The following is a 20,473-nucleotide window of genomic DNA, read 5'->3' on the forward strand; positions in this document are numbered from 1 at the left end:
ATATAGGAAAGTAATGTAGAAAGATAGTAATATAGGAAAGTAATGTAAAAAGATAATAATATGGGAAAGTAATGTAGAAAGATAGAGAAGAACAGAACAGGGCTGTAGGTTTAATTTTAAATTGGCTGAATTAAGTATCTTCAGTATTCTTTCCTGCGAACAAGATTTAAAACAAATTGACTTCTTTCTGGAACAAAGAAAATAACTGTGATAGCTCTCCAAATACTTATGCAGGTTATTTTTACCTATAAGAGGATGGTAATTCTTCAGAGGGGTGACACCCATTTTCTCATCAGTTTTACTTGTGGAGCATTTGCTGGTGGTCTCTGCATTCCTGTTTTGCTCAGAACCACATGATGCAACCACTGAAGCACTTTCCCTTGCTTGTTTCTCCTTTTCTTTCTGGGCATGGAGTTGCAACATTTTCATTCTGTAAAGCAAAAAGGACCTTATAATCCCAATGCAAATACGGCACCATGACCCATCTGCACACATACTGTCGTACCACACCACTTTTTCTGCCCACGTCAGCTTTTAATTTGCCAGTTCCATTTCAGTGAGAAAAAGGTACACTGGCTACCCACAGACTAAAAGCAAAATACTGCAAATGCTGGAAATCTGAAACAAACACAGGATGTTGGGAGAAACTCAGTAGATCTGAAAGCATCTGTGGAAAGACAAAACAGAGTTAATGTTTCGCATCCAGTATGACTCTTGTTCACAACTCCAGAAGCTCCAGCAGTTGCTACATATACATGGTTTGTATGAGCACCCCTAAGCGTGCTACAAAGACAAAATCTGATGCTCAGACAGCTGAGACTTACTGCACGTATATTAATCGATAAGCTGTCCAACTTGCAATGACAGTGAAACAAACTTGCTGCCGGTAACATCACTCATGCAATAATGGAGAACTTAATCTTCATTCATGCCTCAAGGTGAAACATTAAATCTCTTCCATTTACCTACTGATTCAGACTTGGAGTTTTGGATGGTTTCAACCAATGATAATTCGACTAGATAGGAAAGTACTTAAACCCATGTTTAACAGAACAGAGCGTCATTAACAAAGTTAAGGAGTAAATTGCAAGAAACTAAGCAGAAAATTGAGAACAAGGTCTTACCATTTTGGAGAAACATAGCATTTCTCTCCTTCACTCACCCTCCCTCCCTCCCTCTCCCTCTCCGCCACCCACCCCCCACCGCCCCCACAACCTCTTAATGTCTTGGATAATCAACATATAAGAGATGGCATTTATTTAACAACAACCACCTGATCTTGATTGAATAAGCAAAAGATGTTTGCTTTACCAGTGACAAAAATGTCCATCTCTGGAAATGGCAGATTTGCTATCTAGAATATGGTGCTGAGAATGTCAAACCTTGACTGGTGTCCCTACTGTGCTAAATTATGAAGTTTAGTAACAATGCCACTTCTCTTCTGCTTCAATACATTACTTTTTATATATTCCACCCAAGAAATACCTCAGGACTTTTTTTTCCCTAAATTGAAAGTAATATGTAAAATCAAGCTGCTGTTCTCTCCCATCAAGTCTCATGCATTGCACCTCCTTAAAGAAATTGGAGGTAGCAGTTATGATCAGTGGTTAAGAATGTACAACCCCAAACAATGCAGAAATTGTAGCTAGTATAAAATAACCCATGAGATACTGACCTGTGCACGGTGTAAGAGCTGGAGATCCTAAATCGAACTTGTTCAATTGCACTACTTACAAGTGGATCATTAGGAAGCACAGATGGATGAGCCACAAATTCCACCTAGATGGCACAGAAACAGAGAAATTTTACTTTGATGCACACTACAGTGTGTGGAAATATCATCTTTGAAACTGAAACTACTGTACAAAGATCCTTAATAGATTCCTTTATATAAGACATAAAACATTCACTTTCATTCATTAATATCAATACAAAGTGATTTGCTAAAGTTTGGCAAGGTTTTAAAATTATAGTGTGTGCAGGAAAACAGATTAACTTCCATTTGAACCTTTTTGCTGATGCCATCTTGTATAACTGTGGTACGGAAGAGTCGGAGCAGTCCCTCCTGCGACAACTTTTGGACCATTCTTACTATAGATTTCTTACAGCACCTGGTAGCCACACCGTCTTGCTTCTCTTCCTCCATGATCATCTTCTGCAGCCTGGAGAAGAAACAAAATAACATTTTTCTACGAGTAAAATCTACTTTTTACTAGCTGCCTACATTATTAAGTTGTCTGAAAGAAACGTGGGCTTAATAGTTAAACGCCAAACTTTCTCAAATATAATTCAACACAAGCTTGCTAAACCAATTCTAGTGCTATTTTTGAACTGTCTTTGTCTCCCCTTCCCATACCCCACTCTTAATTGCTTCCAGTGTCATTAATTTCAGTTGGGACAACAAGTAAATACATCTAGGGCTGTTTTAAGGTTGCAGGTATAATCATATTGCTCTTGCTATCGAGGAAGAGACACAGACACAGGTGTGTCTAGGGAAAGCAAGAAATTGAAAAAATATAGTACAATTTTAAGATCAAAAGAAGCAAAATGACTTCTGAAAGCAGCTCATCCAGATTCAAAGAAAGTGAAGTTAAAGATCCATTGACAACATAATTTTTATCTCCCAATAACAAGTATTTTTTACAACACAGCAATATGGTACGTTATGGTTCGTCTCATTTATTCACTTAGTGATTTATCTGTGGTAGCAACTGTTATATTGTGTGACATAAGCAGAAACATAGAAAGGCATTCAGGTGGATTTTGCATCATGCTGTGTCCAATCCAGTTCAAAGAAAGGCTGTGTTTCCAAAAAAAAGGAAGTAATATTGAATCATCGGTATACGGAGTTTTAAATATATTGCAATTCTAAAAATAAATGACATTTTAATATTTTTGATAATTGCTTCTCATTACTTTAGTGAAACAGTTGTTTGGTAAAGTTTCAGCAGATTTAGAGATTCATATGTTGACATCATGCAATAAAACTTACGAAAACAGACTTTCAATCAGTTTCAAATTCCGCACAGCTTCTAGAATCATGTTCTGTCGTTTTAGCATCCGAAAAGTTTCATGAGGCTTCTTCAACCGAGTCTCCTTACATGGTTTCCTTTTCTTTCCAAGTTCCTTCTCCTGAGAAAATAAATGTAACAATGATTAGCATGAATGACAATAAGTGCCACCTAAGCTTAGGATGCTATCTGAGGCCAAAAGAATGGCAAGTTCAAACATACCGATCATACACATTGCTGGTTTGAAAATCTACTAACTGCATAATGTGTTTTTTTGCTTCAGTTTTCAATGTAACAGGATCATCAATTAATAGAACAGATAATCAGCAAAACTGGTTACATTCTGCTGCATTTACAATGTGCTGGGCCCCACATTGTTACCCTAAACACTGTAATAAACTGAGCATAACGTGGGTCCATGTGATTACACTGAGAAACAAGATAATGCTGAAGTCTGAACTGTTCTGAAAGCTATTTGCATACCTTTGTTTTTTCAACTTTAACTTCTTCAATAACAACATTCTCTTCACTTAGACCGTTTACTGTTTGAGCACAAGAGGTACAGCTGGGATTCTCCTCTGAGGAGTTCAACTGAATATCCATTTGCTGCAATTCTGTGGAAGACTCTTCAACATTTTTGGCTATGTTCTGGGAAGCCATCCCAGCAGGTGTTTTTAGTAAACCAGATAATTTCCTACCTGCATGAAACAAAAATTATTCTAAAAAGTTACGATTTAAATCTTGGCATATTAAAAAAAATTCATACAATTGAGCTTTTTCCTCAGTGAGGAATATTTCACAAACTATAAACAAAGATCTAAGCGATTATGAAAACGTACCCATAACGTGAAATAAAATGGGACTTTAGATACCTTAAACACGATTGTCCTTATTTCCTAGTGCTTTCAAATACAAATGAAAAGGGTGTTATCCAAACAGAGAGAACACTGTTCACTTAAGTTACATTAGCTTTATAAGCATTCTCCATTTCAGTATACATAAAGATCACCCTCTGGGACTGAAGCCCCATTAAACAGGAGATGATAGCATATACAAGGTGATACAAGAAAACACAACATAAATGAAATCACTGCACTGATCAACTAGAAGGAACTGAATTGTATGGGGCATATTCATTTTTGAACTGGAAGAATGAGAAAAACATTTTTGGTCAGATGGATGTTTGTGACACGCAAAGACTCACGATAATGGACAAGAGACTTCAGATTAGTTTGTCTACATGCAAAGAACACATTTGCTCTAAGAGGGAATACAGATTTTAGAATCATAGAATCCCTACAGTGCGGAAGCAGGCCATTCAGCCCATAAAGTCCACACCAACACTCTGAAGAGCATCCCATTCAGACCCACTCCCCTACCCTATCCCTGTAAGTAAAAGAAATTAAAAACTTTGAGTAGAAATACACTGGTTGGCACATCACCCCAGAAGGAGAAAAAATTCTCTAATGTGTGATTTTACATCTCAGTATACATTGCATTAGATGATTCCCAAAGAGAGAACCAATTTTTGTTCATCCTGTGACTTGAAACACTTGGAATAGTTTGGAATAGCAAAACATCAAGCAATTTAAGATATCAAGGTCTACAATTCTTACCAAAAATCCTAGCCAAGCAAAAGATTTTGTTGCAATATAAATAAATAATTCACTATAAAGTACAAAAAAAATCACGATTCACTAACCTTTGCCCAATTTTGACTTGCGACCTTTTCTCAGTTTGAACTTTCTTAATAATGCACTTTTAACTAATTTCTTTCCTTTGTATATTTTCTGAGAGGTAGTACATTTCTTCCTTCTGTGCTCCGAATGAGAAGACTGTTTGCCCTGCACAGGAACTAGTGGTTGCTTTCGCTCATGATTTGCCTTTGATGAGTCTTCTGTTAAAACCTGCGGCACACCTTCCTTCTCTGGCGAGTCCTTCACTGGTGCTACAGCTTGCTGGGGATCAGGTTGTGGTTCTGCATGATGAAGGGGCAGGAAACTAGTTGTCGCCAACTGCTCGCTTCTGGCCTTTTCCTTTTCAAATTGCTTGCTCAGTTCACTTTGTTTCACAAATGTCTTAGCTACGTATTTAGTTGTGCGCTGACGACCTTCGTCCTCCATGAAACCCTGTTACAGAAAGCCCACATGCACTTAGAATCAGGAAATACATCAACAGTCCGTTCCCTTGTACCTGCACTTCTAACACTTTGGACTCCAAAATTTTTGGGAGTTGAGTGGGCAAGACAACAATTTCTTCCCAAGGTGCTCAAGGAAATGAAGTGAAACCTAATGAAAGTGGAGTTCCACGCCATTTGCTGTGACCCTTTAATTACCAGTGGGAAGTTTTTCACAGGACGGAGACAAGATGAAAGATTTCCCCACTTCAACAGTATGCGGCCAAGAAGTGGTTTACCAAGGACTGCCAACTATTATCTCCTTAGTGAAACTTTAACAGAAGCTCCAAACCTTTCCTAGCCTAAGAAATCAACCTGAGGGGATCAATACCATTAGCGTGCAGGGGTCAGGTTTGGTCAGAGCTGATGAACTTGCTGTCAAAATACTCTTTAGCCTAAAAGGGTCTGTGGGCACCTCAGGTATAACAGCTGTGCTCTGCTGCTCCTGCTGAGAGACTGGTTGGAAGGGATCGAGAATATTATGCTGAACAACGTTCCTTCTAGACAGCGTAGCGACTGGGAAGGTCTGTGTACGTCAGCCAATGGTTTCTGCCACCGGAACCACTGCCATGCAGGGAACTTGAAGATCCACACAGTGGGAAAAATATTACAGTGAATGTTGTTACCGAGCTGCATCAAGTTTTAGTCTAAGTAAACAGAATCCTGGTTCGACACTTGTGCTGAGAAAATAGATGCCCTGGAATTTCAAAGCCTTTACATTCAAAATACTCCAAAAACCATGAAAGCATTCTATTGCTAGAACTAACCTATCCGTTTAGACACTGGTTTTCAGGACAAACTAGAACAAAATGGAAAAAGCACTTCATATATAGCAGCAAATTTGGCCATGTCGAAGAGTTTAGCTAGTTCAATCAGCAGTGGCCTTATGTACTGCAGACCTGCCTTGGCTCGGATCATAGAATCTACAACAGGATTGACTCAATCTCAATCCTCATTACAAAATTTGTCACCAAGTCAATGCCGAAGAGAGACCGTCTCCAGCATCCAACAGACTTCATTGCTTCTTTAATCTTAATAAGATTCCATTAACACCTTACCAACTATTGGTGTTAAGGTTTAATGTGGTTATGTATATATGGTCATTTAGTTATTTTAAATTTATATCAGACAATCCAAATTAAAACATATAGTAGTAAGGAAGGAGGAGAAAACAAAATACTGTAAAGAGAGGAATTGAGGGTATAGGTGGTACAGAAAGTGGACTGGAAACATGCAGCTACAGTTCCATCCTTTTAGTAATAAACACTGTCTTACGATTAGGATTGATAAAAACCCATTTCCATGGTTTACCGTAATAACTTTGTATCTTTCCAGCAGGCGGCACAACATCCGACCTTCAAGTTTGCCAACATTCAAAGCCAACCGGATTTCAGTCTGTGAAATTCCTTTGGTGCCTCTTCTTTCAACTAGAAATGCCAAGGAAATAAAGATACTTTTCAAAAGAAATAAGTTTAAAATGTCATCATGCCACTGTGTCTTCATAATGTGCTACAATAGTGACTACACTTAAAAGGGGTCATCATGAAGGGCTTTGATTTTCCAAATATAAAAAGGCCACTTCCTTCAACCATATGATACACTGTCCTACTACAGGACTGTTCCTTCAATATTCCAAAACTTTTTGGCTGCAAATTCAACTGTGGTGCCCTTTTTTCCAATAATACCATTTCAGGGAATGTTGGAGCATTCCAGGTTTACACTTAAAATATCCTTCCAGCCACCAGCCAAAATAAAGACCTTGCTGTCCACATTATATTTATCTATTAGTCGATTGTTCTTTTGGCCAGATTTTGACAGTTTTACTTATCACCAACATTTATCACCAATAAACCAGTGAAACTGATTGCACATACTTAGAATAATGTCAGGATCCATAAGTTGTTGTCAGCAATGCTGCTATTCTACAGAAGGCACAGCGTGCGGACCCCTCAGAATCAAGTCCCTAGCAATCAGCAAACTGATGAAAATTGTCAGTCTCACTTTGTAAAACTATGAAAAAAAATCAGTGTCGAATGAGCCAGAATGTGCTTTTTAAACAAGTTAATTATTAAGTTAAATACTCTCTCATTAGCCTTGAAAATCCATTTCATATTTGGTATAATCTAAAATTTCTTCATTGCATTAAAAAAATGGCATTTTAATGCATCTTTAAGCTCCTGTCAAATAACTCATTTCACAGTCTGAAATTTTAAAATGTCAGATAATGAGACATTTAAATTTTCTGGCTTGCTGTCCTAGAGAATACTGCAGTGTAATTCGATATTTACTCTGCTTGCTGACATCATTGCTGCCATATGCCTGGAGACTTCTTTAATAACAGGCAGGCTTACAATATTAGATAACAAGGTGTAGAGCTGGATGGACACAGCAGGCCAAGCAATATCAGAGGAGCAGGAAAGCTGATGTTTCTGAAGAAGGGTCCAGACCTGAAACGTCAGCTTTCCTGCTGCTGTGACGCTGCTTGGCCTGCTGTGTTCATCCAGCTCTACACCTTGTTATCTCAGATTCTCCAGCATCGGCAGTTCGTACTATCTCTGAATCAGGCTTACAATATTGATAGGTAGAGGGGAAACCAGTGACAGAGATTGCTAGATCTTTATAGATAGCTTTCAAAGTCCATAAGACATAGAACAGAAGTAGGCCATCTGCCCATCGAATCTGCTCCATAATTCGACAAGTTCATGGCTGATCTGAAAATTCTTAACTCCACTTTCCAGCCTTTTCCTCATACCCCTCCATGCTTTTACAGATTAAAAATCTGTCCATTGCATTGCTGAATACAATTAAACAGCCAAGCCTCAACAGCTCTTTACAATAAAGAATTCTGCAGATTCACTACTCCAAGTAAAAATTCCTCGTCATTTTGAAGAGGTGACAAAGAATATTGAAAAAGGCAGAGTGGTAGACGTTGTTTATATGGACTGCAGCAAGGCGTTTGACAAGGTTCCACATGGTAGACTGGTTAGCAAAGTTAGTTCACATGGAATCCAGGGGGAGTTAGCCAAATGGATACAAAATTGGTTTGAAGGTAGGAGACAGACAGTGGTGGGAAAGAGTTGTTTTTCGGACTGGAGGCCTATGACCAGTGCTGCTCCACAAGGATCAGTGCTGGATCCACTGCTTTTTGTCATGTATAGAAATGATTTGGATGTGAGTATAGGAGGTATGGTTAGTACATTTGCAGATGACACCAAAATTGGTGGTACAGTGACAGTGAAGAAGGTTATCTCAGAGTATAACAGGACCTTGATCAGATGGGACAATGGGCTGAGCAGTGGCAGATGGAGTTTAATTTAGATAAATATGAGGTGTTGCATTTTGGTAAGGCAAACCAGGACAGGACCACTTAATAGTAGGGTCCTGGGAAGTATTGCCGAACAAAGAGACCTAGGGGCGTAGGTGCACAGTTCCCTGAAAGTGGAGTTGCAGGTAGATAGGGTGGTAAAGAAAGTATTTGGCACGCTTGCCTTCATTGGTCAATGCACTGTGTTTGTGGCTGTACAGGGCATTGGTTAGGCCTCTTTTAGAATACTGCATTCAATTCTGGTCTCCCTGCTATAGGAAAGATATTGTTAAACTTGTAAGGGTTCAGAAAAGATTTACAAGGATGTTGCCAGGATTGGAAGGTTTGAGCTATAGGGAGATGTTGAATATACTGGTGCTATTTTCCCTGCAGCATTGAAGGTTGAGGGGTGGCCTTATAGGAGCTAATAAAATCATAAGGGGCATGGATAGGGTGAATAGCTAAAGCCTTTTTCTAAGGTTAGGGGAGTCCAAAACTAGAGGGCATAGGTTTAATGTGAGGGGGAAAAAATTTAAAATGGATCCGAGGAGTAACTTTTCCATGGAGAGGGTGATGCGTGTATGGAATGAGTTGACAGAGGTGGTGGTAGAGGCTGGTAAAACTACAACATCTAAAAGGTATCTGCATGGGTAAATGAATAGGAAGGGTTCAGAGGAACAAGAGCTAAATGCTGGAAAATGGGACTAGATCAGCTTAGGATATCTAGTCGGCATGGATGAATTGGACCAAAGGGGCTGTTTCCATGCTGTATAACTCTGTTTTAAATGGGTGACCACTTACTCCAAGATTATACCCTCTGGTCCTAGACTCTCCCGCAAGGAAAAACAACCTTGCAGCATCTACCCTGTTAAGTGCCCCCAAGAATCCTCTGCTTCATTAAAGTCACCTTTTATTCTTCTAAACTATGGAGTACAGGCACAACCTGCTTGACCTCTCCTCATAAGAAAGCCCTTCCATGTCTGGACCTGACCTAGTAAACCTCCTCTCAATGCCAGTACATATTTCCTTAAAGGGCAGGTGCAGTGGTAAAGCGTCTAATGGACTAGCAGTCCAGAACCCCAGGCCAATGTTATGGAGACAATTGATTTGAATCGCTTCACAGCACCATGGTAAGATGTGAATTCAATAAAATTCTGAATTAAAAGCTAGCTTAATGGCAACTGTAACTGCGGTCAATTGTCATAAAACATAGCTCACTAACACCCTTTAGGGAAGAAAACCTGTCATTCTTGGCTGGTCCAACCTACATGTGACACCATGACTCTTAACTTTCCTCTGGACAATCAGGGATATGTTGTAAATACTGCCCTGCCAGTGATGCCACATCCAATGAATTAATTAGCAAAAAGATAGGTGAACAAAATTGGACGCAGAATTCTAGGTGCGGTCTAATTAGTGCCTTGTATAGCTTTAGCAAGGCTGCCGCACTTTTATACTCCATTCCCTTTGAAATAAAGGCCAACAATTCATTTGCCTTCCCTATAACCCACTGAATTCAATTGCTAGTTTTTGTGACACATGCATGACAGAAGTCTTTCTGCGTAACAGCTTTGCAGTTTTTTTCCAATTAAATAATGTTCAGTTCCTCTATTCTTCATGCCCTAGTGCATAACCTCACATTTCCCCACATTATATTCCATCTGTCAAGTTTTTGCCCACTCACAACCCATCTCCCTCTACAGACCCTGTGATACCCTCACCACTTTTCTTCCTACCTATTTTCAAGTCATCTACTATCTTGGATATAGTATATTAACTTCCCTCATTCAAGTTACTGGTATATATCATAAATAATTGTGGACTAGTGCTGGACCCACAAGGCATCCCATTGGTTGCCATCCTGACAATTCTCCCTTCATCCCTACAGTCCACGACTCACTCAATCCTCTATCCATGCTAGTATACAAGACCAACTCAATGGGCTCTTTTGTTATTAACTAGCTTCATGAATGCTTTTTGGAAATTAAGATAATACTGTATCAACTGTTTTCCCTTTTTCTATTCTGCTCAAAATTCTAATAGGTTTGTCAGGCATGATTTCCCCCTTCACGAAGCCATGCTGACTCTGCTTGATTATATTATGCAATTTATGTAAACAGCCTTGATTTTGCCTATTTTGTACCATTTTTCCCCCTTTTAACCTTATTTGCTGACTTTTAAAAATATGTATACATTCAGATTTTCTCTATCCAACTCTGAGTATCATTGCTCTGCATCCTGCCATATCCATTTGCTTTGTACATGTGTGCACCTCCTCTCCAGAACCGTTCCAGCCTCTATTTAAACGTTAAAGTGTTTTCTTTTAGTTAAAGGCCCTTTCTGCAGCCCTAGATATTCAATTCGCCTCGGCACTGATCCCAGCACAATTCAAATGAAACCCATCCCACTGGAATAGGAGCTTTTGACCAGGTAGCCCACCTGGTGCCCCATGAACTGAAGCCCATTCTTCCCACAACAATTTTTAAGTCACGCATTTGACTTTTTTTTTAACCCTATGGCAGTTTGTTTGTGACTCTGGATGTAATCCTGAGATTACCACCTTGGGGCTTTGCTTTTTTAGTTTAGCTCATAATCTGTTCAAAAATATTTCATGAGAATTTCCTTTCAGACCTACCAATGTCATTGGTACCAACATGGACAACAACTGGATCTCTCTCCTCCCTTTCCAAGTTCCTCTCCAGCCCAAGGAGATGTGCAATGTCTGCAGATCAGACTCAAAGCTCCTCAATTTGGATTCAAAGTTACTTAAACTGCAAATATTTGTAAAGACGTGTTCACTCTCGATCACCTCAATATCCAGCATCTCACACATGATGCAGCACAAATACATCACCCAGTCTGTCTTCACTGACATATTTTAATTTATCAGTTTGTCACTCTAGTATCACTGCTCTTTATATTTTATTGTAATTATTTAACAGCTGTATCAACCTTAAACGTGGAGTGAGAGAGAGAGAAAAAGACTAGAGACCTAAACACAAACTAAAGATCTTTCTTTTACTTTAAATACTAAATACACTCACCAATCAGCTGCTTTGTTTAGCTGAAAGCAACCAAACTCCTCCTTCTTTCCTTCCTGCCCTCACTCCAGCTATCAATTGTAAGTCACACTAGGTTGGCTACTTATATATGGTTCCAACAACAAGAACTTTTTTTGCGGCTCACTGCAAAATTCAACTTACTGCCTTTTGACACACAAAGTTTCTTACATTAGGCTTGTTACACACAGGGGACTATTCTCTATTTCAACCTGATTACTTGGTTGAAAAGGATCTCTTCTTGCTCACTAAGGTGACTGTTAGATACAAATAGAATAAAGGTAGCCTAAAGTAAATAATCCACAAAAAAATTTTAGAATATTTTCATTGCAACATTTCTTTAGTTTAAAATTCTGAGCACATACAAGGGACATGTGTCATCTGCAGGAAGACTTGCACATAATTTGACAAGGACAGCACATAAATGAGTGACTTTTCTAAAAAGCAAACTTATGGCTTGCCTCAATTTTTCAAATACATACGAAACTCACTTAATTCATAAGCCTGGGTAAGCATATCTCGTTCATAAACGACATCCATTCTTTCAACTGTCTTATTATCTTCATCGTCGTCATCATCTTCATCATCTACTTTTTTCCCATATGGCTTTATCAGTTTCAGACATCGAACAATAATCTGAGTTCCTGAAAACAATAATGGTCACTTCAACACAAAATTAGAGTTCCAATGCGTTCTCCTCATGATAAGCATTTGGACTTCAGTTATCATTAGACCTTAAATAAAATCATATTTACTCTATAAAGAGAAATTTCAAAATCTGGTCTGGCACCAAAATAAGGCAATTGCACATTTGTAGAGACGCATACTGCAATGTTTTTCCATTGTCTTTGCAAATGTTTAATTCTAGCTGGGACAAGAAGCCAAACCCAAGATATCCCCAATAAGATGAAGTTACAAGAGTAAGATCAAATTTAGATTGGTAATTCAGCAGATCAACAACTCCGGTTACAGTTAAGAAATATCAAATTCCACTATGCTGCTAGGTATTGTTTGTCTTTAAGACGACAACTTATTAAAGTTTTCACCCATTGTACAAGATTCAATTTCATCATTTCAATCGAAACGTTAGTAAAAGGACTTACTAACAACTCCGCTCCCAATGAATAATTTTTAATCTACTTTCTAAAATAGGCAATACTGAGTCACAGTGCAAGATACAGATAAGACTGCAAAAGCTCAATCCCTACCCTGGCATAAAAATTTCAATATCTACAGCTACAGACTGGAGACTGTAGCCTGTGAATGTGTGAAGTACAGCAGGTATGAGAAATTTTCAGCATTTCGTGCTTTTCTTTTAAAAATATGCTGGAGCACAGGTAATAATCACCTTCACATATCATCAAGTTTCAGGGTTAACGTTAGAAAGTAAAGGAGCACTTCTCAAAATCCAGCTTCAAAATGGTTTGGATTTCTACTTGACCTTGCAGGCCATCCATGTAGGGAAAATGATTTCGCATGCCTTCAGTACATTTTGGAGTCAAGTCAGGGCCTCTTAAATTATACTAAACTCTTGCATTAACAGGTGGGAAATTCCGAAATGCAAGTGACAGTATAAATACAGGCTAACAATGTTCATGTTAACGTAAGATTGACAGTACAATCTCTAACTATCCAAATACCTATCCGACACTATGGATAAGGATAGGACACTGAAGTTGTCAAATATAAACAGATTACCTTTTTTTGTTACACATGGTCCTCCATCAGGATTCAGGTCTTTGAGGGGAACGGCAATCACCTTGGCTATTCCACCAGTCACCATATACTGATAAAGCTTCTTAAATGTTCTCTCACAAAGACCCTAAACAGAAAACAAACATCTGTAGTTAAAATAAATGGTATTTTGTGTGCACAATTACACACCGGATGTAAATAAAGAACTGGAACTAAAAGTAACACCAGAGTATTCTGATTTGTTTCATTGTTTGGCTTAATAAAGTTCTGAAACTACATTTCCCAAACGGGAACAAATAATTCGACAGGTTACATAATTGAAAATGATCTGTTAATTTTTTTTTGTCAGATACAAGTGCAGGTGCAAACAGGTGAACAGAGGTGTCATTTTCAAAAAGCTAATCTTAAAATAACAAGCCACAAAACCCAGAACAATTGCATAAAAATCCAAATATCATTCAAGGCTAGGAATCTAACATACTTTTGCCACTTATAGACTGATATCAAATTCTTGAGGAAAAGATAAGGCCGCAGTTAAATTCCAGATATCTTATATCATATCTGAAGCTTTTGTTAGAAGACTAACCATTATTTCAACGTCTCTTTGCAAAGCACCAGAAATACTCTCACTTCATGAAGTGTAGTAAGGTGAAATATCAATAGTACAACTCTTCAACAGCATTGCTGGTTTCACAAAGAACTTTCCTTTTAAATGGATGATTTCACCCACACTTTCTCTTGTTCCTTTAATATTTAGTGAGTTAGGTACTTAAAAGTCAAGTAAAAGCACTTTGTCATCTCTATTCAAAGAAAAAGTTTGGCTGAACATCAAAAACATAATATGGTAGAGGGTGAAATTGAGACTAAGCAGAAAATGCTGGAAAATACTCAGTTTGGGCAGCATCTATGCAGGGAAAGACAATACTGACATTCCAGGCTATTGACCTCCTGTCAGAATACATTCGATACTGCAATAAAAGGTCAGGGACCCGAAAAATGAACTCAATTTTTCTCTCCACAGATGCTGCCTGAACTGTTATTTCCTGCATTTGGTGTTTTTATTATTGGTTTTAATGCCCTCCTGCCATTCCCCCAAAAACTACACTGTAGAGTGGAACAACTGACGACAGTCAGTGGGATCACATTTGAAAAATGACTAATAGAAGGTGATATAGCTTCTTCCAAAAAACTTTTTTCTGGTGCTTAGGACAAATGGCAGTTTCCACAGGCATGCTAGCACATTAAGGAAGCAACACAGCATATCAACGATGGCTCTTGTTAACACCGATACACCCAGAGATAATATAAATTTCCTCACCATGCCCTCCAACATCAATGAAAATTATGTCAGAGATCATCAGAACAGAAAGCTACTAATTAAATTTGCACAGAAGCAAAATGATAAATCACATCAGACAAGAACCTCAACTCTTCACCCCACCAGATTATGCCATTGATTGTTTTTTGAAAATCTTACAAGCTCATCCCTGAGAGTCAGCATAATTTCCATCTGATTGGGCCGGTTGACAAGGATATGGGAGATTTTTTCCATTAGGATATCATATTTGCTTCTCCTGCATAATAGATAGAAAAGCAAAGCAGTGAAAAAAAAATTAACAAATTTCATAACATCATAAAGTGAATCAATACAGGTCACACAATACAGGAGGCCCACTTAAAACAAAGGAAGCTCCATCCAGCAACAGTCTAAACTTGCAGCTTTTGGGTTCATGGTCAAGAAAACACTTGAGCAAGCTAAAAAGTTAACATTTTCGTGACCCTTGATCAGTACTAAAAATGCAAGATATTCGTTGGAACACAGAAGCAAGAGTGGGCCATTCAGCCTGCTGGGCCTGTTCCATCATTCATTAGTATCACAGCTGATCATCTATATCAAGGTTGTTTTCCCCTACACCATTTCCATTGCACTTTATTCAGAAATCTGTCAATTTCTACTTTGGACATAGCCAATGACGGAGTTTTCACAGCCCTCTGGGGTAGGGAATTCCAAAGTTTCACAAAACTCTCCATGTAAAAAGAATTTTCCTCTTCATGGTCCCAAGAGGTTTCCCTCTTATTCTGAAATTGTCCCCCACTGTTCTAAACTCACCAACAAGGGACACATTCACGCTGCTCAGCCCTTTTATTAAAAGCAAAATATTGCGAACGCTGGAAATTTGAAATAAAAGTAAGAAATTCTGGCAAAACTGAGGATGTCCAGCAGCATCTGTGGACAGAGAAACAGAATGTGTTGGGTCCAAACGACTCTTCTTCACCCCATTCTTTGAAACTCTAGGGAATACTGACCCAGTATCCCCAATCTCTTCATCAGGAACATAAGTTGCAAATGTTATTGTACACCCTCGATAACAATATTCTTCCCAAGGTAAGGGGAACAGAACTGCACAGACTCCTCCAGGTATAGTCTAACTAAGACTTTACTAGCTTCAAAATCTCCCCACCCCCGGCCTCATCCCAAGACCAACTCTCCCTCTCATCCCTGCCTCCTTGACCTGTCTGTCTTCTCTCCCACCTATCCGCTCCTCCTACCTCACTAACCAATCCCCACCACTACCTACCTGCACTCACCTATTGCTATCCCACCTACCTCCACCAGCCCCACTTATCTCCGCCTCCTTGACCTGCCCATCTTCTCTCCCACCTATCCGTTCCTCCCACCTCACTGACCACTACCTACCTGCACTCACCTATCACCATCCCACCCACCTTCCCCAGCCCAATCCAGAGGGTTATTTCAGAGCCCCCTTCCCCATTTCTGAAGAAGGGTCTGACCCGATACGTCAGCTTTCCTGCTCCTCTGATGCTGCCTGGCCGGCTGTGTTGCTCCAGCTCCACAACGCATTATCTCAGACTCCAGCATCGGCACTTCTTACTATCTCTGAGTGGTCTAACCAAAGTTCTGTACAATTGAAGCAAACTCTGTGATAAAAGTGAACATACCATTCGCCTTCCTAATTGTTTGCTTTTAGTACAATAAAAGTAGACTGAGAATGCAAGCCAACAGCACTTTGGGTGTACTTTTACCATATGGACTGCAGCAATTCAAGAAATTGGCTCACCATCATATTTTCAAGGAATGGACAATAAGTGACAGTCTTGCCAGACAAACACACACACCCCATGAGTTAATTTTAAAAAATGTGCATGATGAAGGAACAGTGTTTTGCACTCACTATGCCAATAGCAGCCCACAATGTTTTTGACAGCTTTTGAGCTGAGTCTTGCCACAAGTCTGGTGTCTGATGTAGTACAGTGTGTTCCTAGAATCACAAAGCTTTCACAGCACAGGAACAGGCTACTTGAGCCTCCTGTTCCAGGATGGACGAAAGGAGCTAGACAACAAGAGTAACAATGGCTTCTTAAAAAAAACCCAACTGGCATTAACTTCTGAAAGAATAGGCATCCACGCTTGCAAATGTAAATTTTCAGGATAAGACAGCTTGTTTGGTTATAATTTTTAGGGGGCAGCACAGTGGCTAGCACTGCTGCCTCACAGCGCCAGGGACCCAGGTTTGATTCCACCCTCGGGCAACTGTGTGGAGTTTGCACATTCTCCCCCTGTCTGCGTGGGTTTCCTCCAGGTGCTCCGGTTTCCTTCCACAGTCCAAAGATGTGCAGGTTAGGTGGATTGGCCATGCTAAATTGCCCGTAGTGTTCAGAGATGTGTAGATTAGGTGAGCTATAGGGGGATGGATGGGAGTGGGTTGCTCTGAGCGTCAGTGTGGACTTGTTGGGCCAAAGGGCCTGTTTCCACACTGTAGGGATTCTACGATTCTATGAATTATCACATGATGAACACATTAGCTCCAACCTTTTCCACTACATTTAATGGTGAAGTACCAGCTTCACACTGTTGCATGTATTTCAACGGTTTGTCTCGGCGAGGTACTGTTGCAGTGCAGCCTATGGAGCAGCAGGGTAACTTGAACGTCAGCATCCAGATTGGTCTGTTTATTACACGTGTATATTCCAAAAGATTCTATCCAATTTACTCCAATGTAAGTCAGCACCATTAGCCTCAGTTATTATTAAATGTAAATCTAGATCGACACAATTAAAACAATTCACAGCGTAGGTAAGGGGACCAAAACTGCACGAAGTACTCCAAGTGTGGTCTAACCAAGGTCCTGTACAATTGAAGCATCTTTCACCCTGCACATGCTTTTCAGTACACTGCTCTAGCAAATGCAGTGAATACAGGAAAATGAAATAAAATGTATCTTTTTCATGTAAAATTTTCCTCTACAATCCAAATTACAGTTAAGATGCTACAGAAATACCAAAGTAAAAATCTTTAAAAAAAAAGGAGTGAATCCTGAACATAATAATCACTCATATGAATTGATTCTGGGAGTCTGTCATTGAAACCACCATTAACTCAAAATCAGATTAATGCTCCAAAATATGGCAATGTGATATTACAGCGTGTCGCAGAGGCAGAAGTGCTTAGTTATACAACCAGCTCCATTCTGCCCTCTGCCCTCTGCCCATGCAAGCAGAACTCAGTGTCTGTTTGCTCATCACACTATTCTTTTAAACCATTGATTAGAAGCTGGTGGGATGTGAATTTTTTTGCCAATATTTTTAAATGCCGTTTTTAAAAGTAACTCATCTTCGGATAAGCAATATTGCTTCCCATAACCATTGTGGGTAACTTCCCCTGACACTTGTGATACATATCCTGCAGCAATGAGTGAAGCATCTGTGCATTGGCACCTGCAATGCAGTTTAACTCCCTCGTATATTGTTGCACATTGTGACATTGTTATAAAGCAATGAAGTCAAACACGAGTTTTCAAAGTAATCTATTTTACCGATCAACATGGAAGCGTTTGAGAAGAAGCAAAATGGAATACTGCTGGTTGCCATTAGGCTGCCGAATCACATGGGACTGGAGAGTAATGAGGTTGTTTCTGTCCAGAACTCTTCGGTGATAATGCATTTTACGAGCATCAATTCTGCAAAAAAGATAATATCATTTTAAAATTAAAAAAATTATACAAAAGGATTCACTCTTTCTGAATGCAATCTGTTCTCACTTGAAAGCCCCACTGTGAAGGTCTCTTTGCAGCTCTCCTTGCCATCTTGCTCTGCCCAGCCTCTCCAGTATGCAGTAAGAATAGTCAGGCAGGTTTAATTCTGGATCACTTTCCCACCCGATGAGGGCTCGATGACGAACCATTTGAGAGGCAACGATGACTAACCTCTCACCCCATCTACAGAAAACAAAATAGATTATTCAAAGCAAGCCTTCACTGTAGAACAGATATACAGAATACATACCTTTTAGAAGTGTGAGGCATTGAGATATATAGCTGCAATGTAACAAAAGTATTGCATCATAATTCATCTACAGTGTGCCGGTTCAAACTGACTAGCTTCATTTTTGTTGCCCTTCTATGTATCCCGACTGTGCCTTACAACCCGAGCTGTCCTCGGGCAAGGCAAGGGGCAGTTATGATTATTAGATCATGACCAGAGAGCAGCTTATTTTCATCCAGCCCCACTATATCACTTCTGGAATCTCTGTAGGAACCCTTGGCCTCCTTCCACGTCCATGCCTTTCCTTGGGGAGAGCAAGGGGCCAGTTTACACATGGACGGTGACCGCACATGACTCTACCTGTCTGCCAGTTACTGACCCCTTCAGTTAATGTATCAAATTTCAAACTCTCCTATCTTCAAATCTTTCAATACCCTATCCCTCCCCATTTCCTGAAATACCAATTCACAAAAGCAATGTGACCAACATGTTTAAAATTGTACTTTCTAATCCAGCTGCCAGCTTCATTAGCTTAATTCATTCGACAAAATAGTATTAAGATGGAATAGAATTTCAGGGACGAAATTTTTGTAAACTGGGGACAAGGGTGTCACTGTGGTGACATCACTGAAATAGTAATCCAGAGGCCCCAGGTAATGCTCTAAAAAGGCTGGTTCAAATCCCACCACAGAAGCTGGAATGTTGCAATTATCACTGTCAAAAACCCATCTGGTTCACTCATCCTCTACGCAGAGGGATAGCCTATATGTGATTCCAGAGTCAGCAATGTGGTTAACTTACAACCATCTCTGAACTGGTCAAGCAAGCCTTTCAGTTCAAGTGTAATCAGGGTGTGGCAACAAATGTTGGCTTTGACATTCCATAAAACAAAGAAGAAAACTTTGAATCCCAAAAAATTTTAGAAAAGCTTTCATAGCTCACCTGTTCACAGCTTCATCCAATGTGCAGCGTGGTATATACTGTTGAGACCTTATCTCTGCAGTTACATCTTTTCGCTTGTAAAAATGTTGACAGGAACCCTGAATTCCATCTTTATTGTCTGAAATGATGCAAACTGGATAGATATCATCTCTGGGTGTAGGATCCCTCCGTGTCTCTTGAATGCCTGTCTCTGGATCAATCTCTTCATATCTTACCAGAAACAAAACACAAAAAGATGAAAATGCAGTTAAACATGCAACGTACTGATCAAAGCAATCATACTTACATTTTAGAATGCACATTTGGTACTTCCATTTTCGTTTTTCATTGTTGTTTTCTATTTCACTAAGTTCATTATTGAACAAATGTGAACTTGTTCCATAAAATCACATTATCCTTCACACAGCAGCTCAGTCCAGTTCACACTGTGCTCAACATTATTGTTCACTGAACACTGACTTCCTCCACCACTGAAGCACAATAACAGCAGCATGGACCATCTGGAAGATGCACTACAGCAAATTGCCAAGTCTACCACATCAGTACTTCCAAACCTGAAACTTTTACCAACTAGAAAGATAAGGGCAGCAGATGAACATTTGCAAACCACACATCTATGGAACTATATCACTGTTCTTCCGCTAGCTTGGTCAAAACCTTGGAGCTCCCTTTCGAATAGCGCTGTGGCTATACCTATAGAGGTTCATAGAGGTTCAAAGAGCTGGCTCTCCACAGGGTAACCACTAACCCCATATAATTAGGGATTGTCCTGAATTTTGACTGTTTGTCACTTAGGCTGTTAATCTGCCTTTCCACTCACTCACTTAAATCACTGGATTCCAAGACTATTCTGTCTATCTCACCTTCAATATATTCAACAATGGAACATCTGCAAACCGCAGCTCCCCGCTTCTTTCCCTTCCCCTTCACTTCCTGCCCAGATCATTACATTAGCTCCCATCCTCCCCCCCCCCCCGCCCCCCCCCCCCCCCCCCCCCCCCCC

General features: G+C 39.7%; 1 protein-coding gene across 4 annotated transcripts in view; it reads right to left on the minus strand.

The window, feature by feature from the left end:
- Positions 1 to 20,473, minus strand: part of LOC109922756 (general transcription factor 3C polypeptide 1) — a 59,528-nt gene that overhangs the window by 38,628 nt on the left and 427 nt on the right. For 2 of the 4 annotated variants that reach the window (XM_048609449.1, XM_020522804.2), the window contains exons 2-14: positions 19,471 to 19,680; positions 18,306 to 18,482; positions 18,081 to 18,224; positions 14,723 to 14,819; positions 13,249 to 13,372; positions 12,042 to 12,194; positions 6,499 to 6,614; positions 4,714 to 5,140; positions 3,495 to 3,709; positions 2,993 to 3,132; positions 2,009 to 2,162; positions 1,676 to 1,779; positions 246 to 430 (exon numbers count right to left, since the gene is read on the minus strand). In XM_048609449.1, the coding sequence (XP_048465406.1) occupies positions 246 to 430; positions 1,676 to 1,779; positions 2,009 to 2,162; positions 2,993 to 3,132; positions 3,495 to 3,709; positions 4,714 to 5,140; positions 6,499 to 6,614; positions 12,042 to 12,194; positions 13,249 to 13,372; positions 14,723 to 14,819; positions 18,081 to 18,224; positions 18,306 to 18,482; positions 19,471 to 19,680 (2,246 nt within the window). Of the gene's footprint in view, positions 1 to 245; positions 431 to 1,675; positions 1,780 to 2,008; positions 2,163 to 2,992; positions 3,133 to 3,494; positions 3,710 to 4,713; positions 5,141 to 6,498; positions 6,615 to 12,041; positions 12,195 to 13,248; positions 13,373 to 14,722; positions 14,820 to 18,080; positions 18,225 to 18,305; positions 18,483 to 19,470; positions 19,681 to 19,756; positions 20,273 to 20,333; positions 20,386 to 20,473 lie in introns of those variants that run through there. The other 2 variants (XM_048609451.1, XM_048609450.1) reach the window with 2 other exon arrangements.

This window comes from Rhincodon typus, chromosome 21 (genome assembly GCF_021869965.1).
Source record: "Rhincodon typus isolate 14 chromosome 21, sRhiTyp1.1, whole genome shotgun sequence".
NCBI classification, from domain to species: Eukaryota; Metazoa; Chordata; class Chondrichthyes; order Orectolobiformes; family Rhincodontidae; genus Rhincodon; species Rhincodon typus.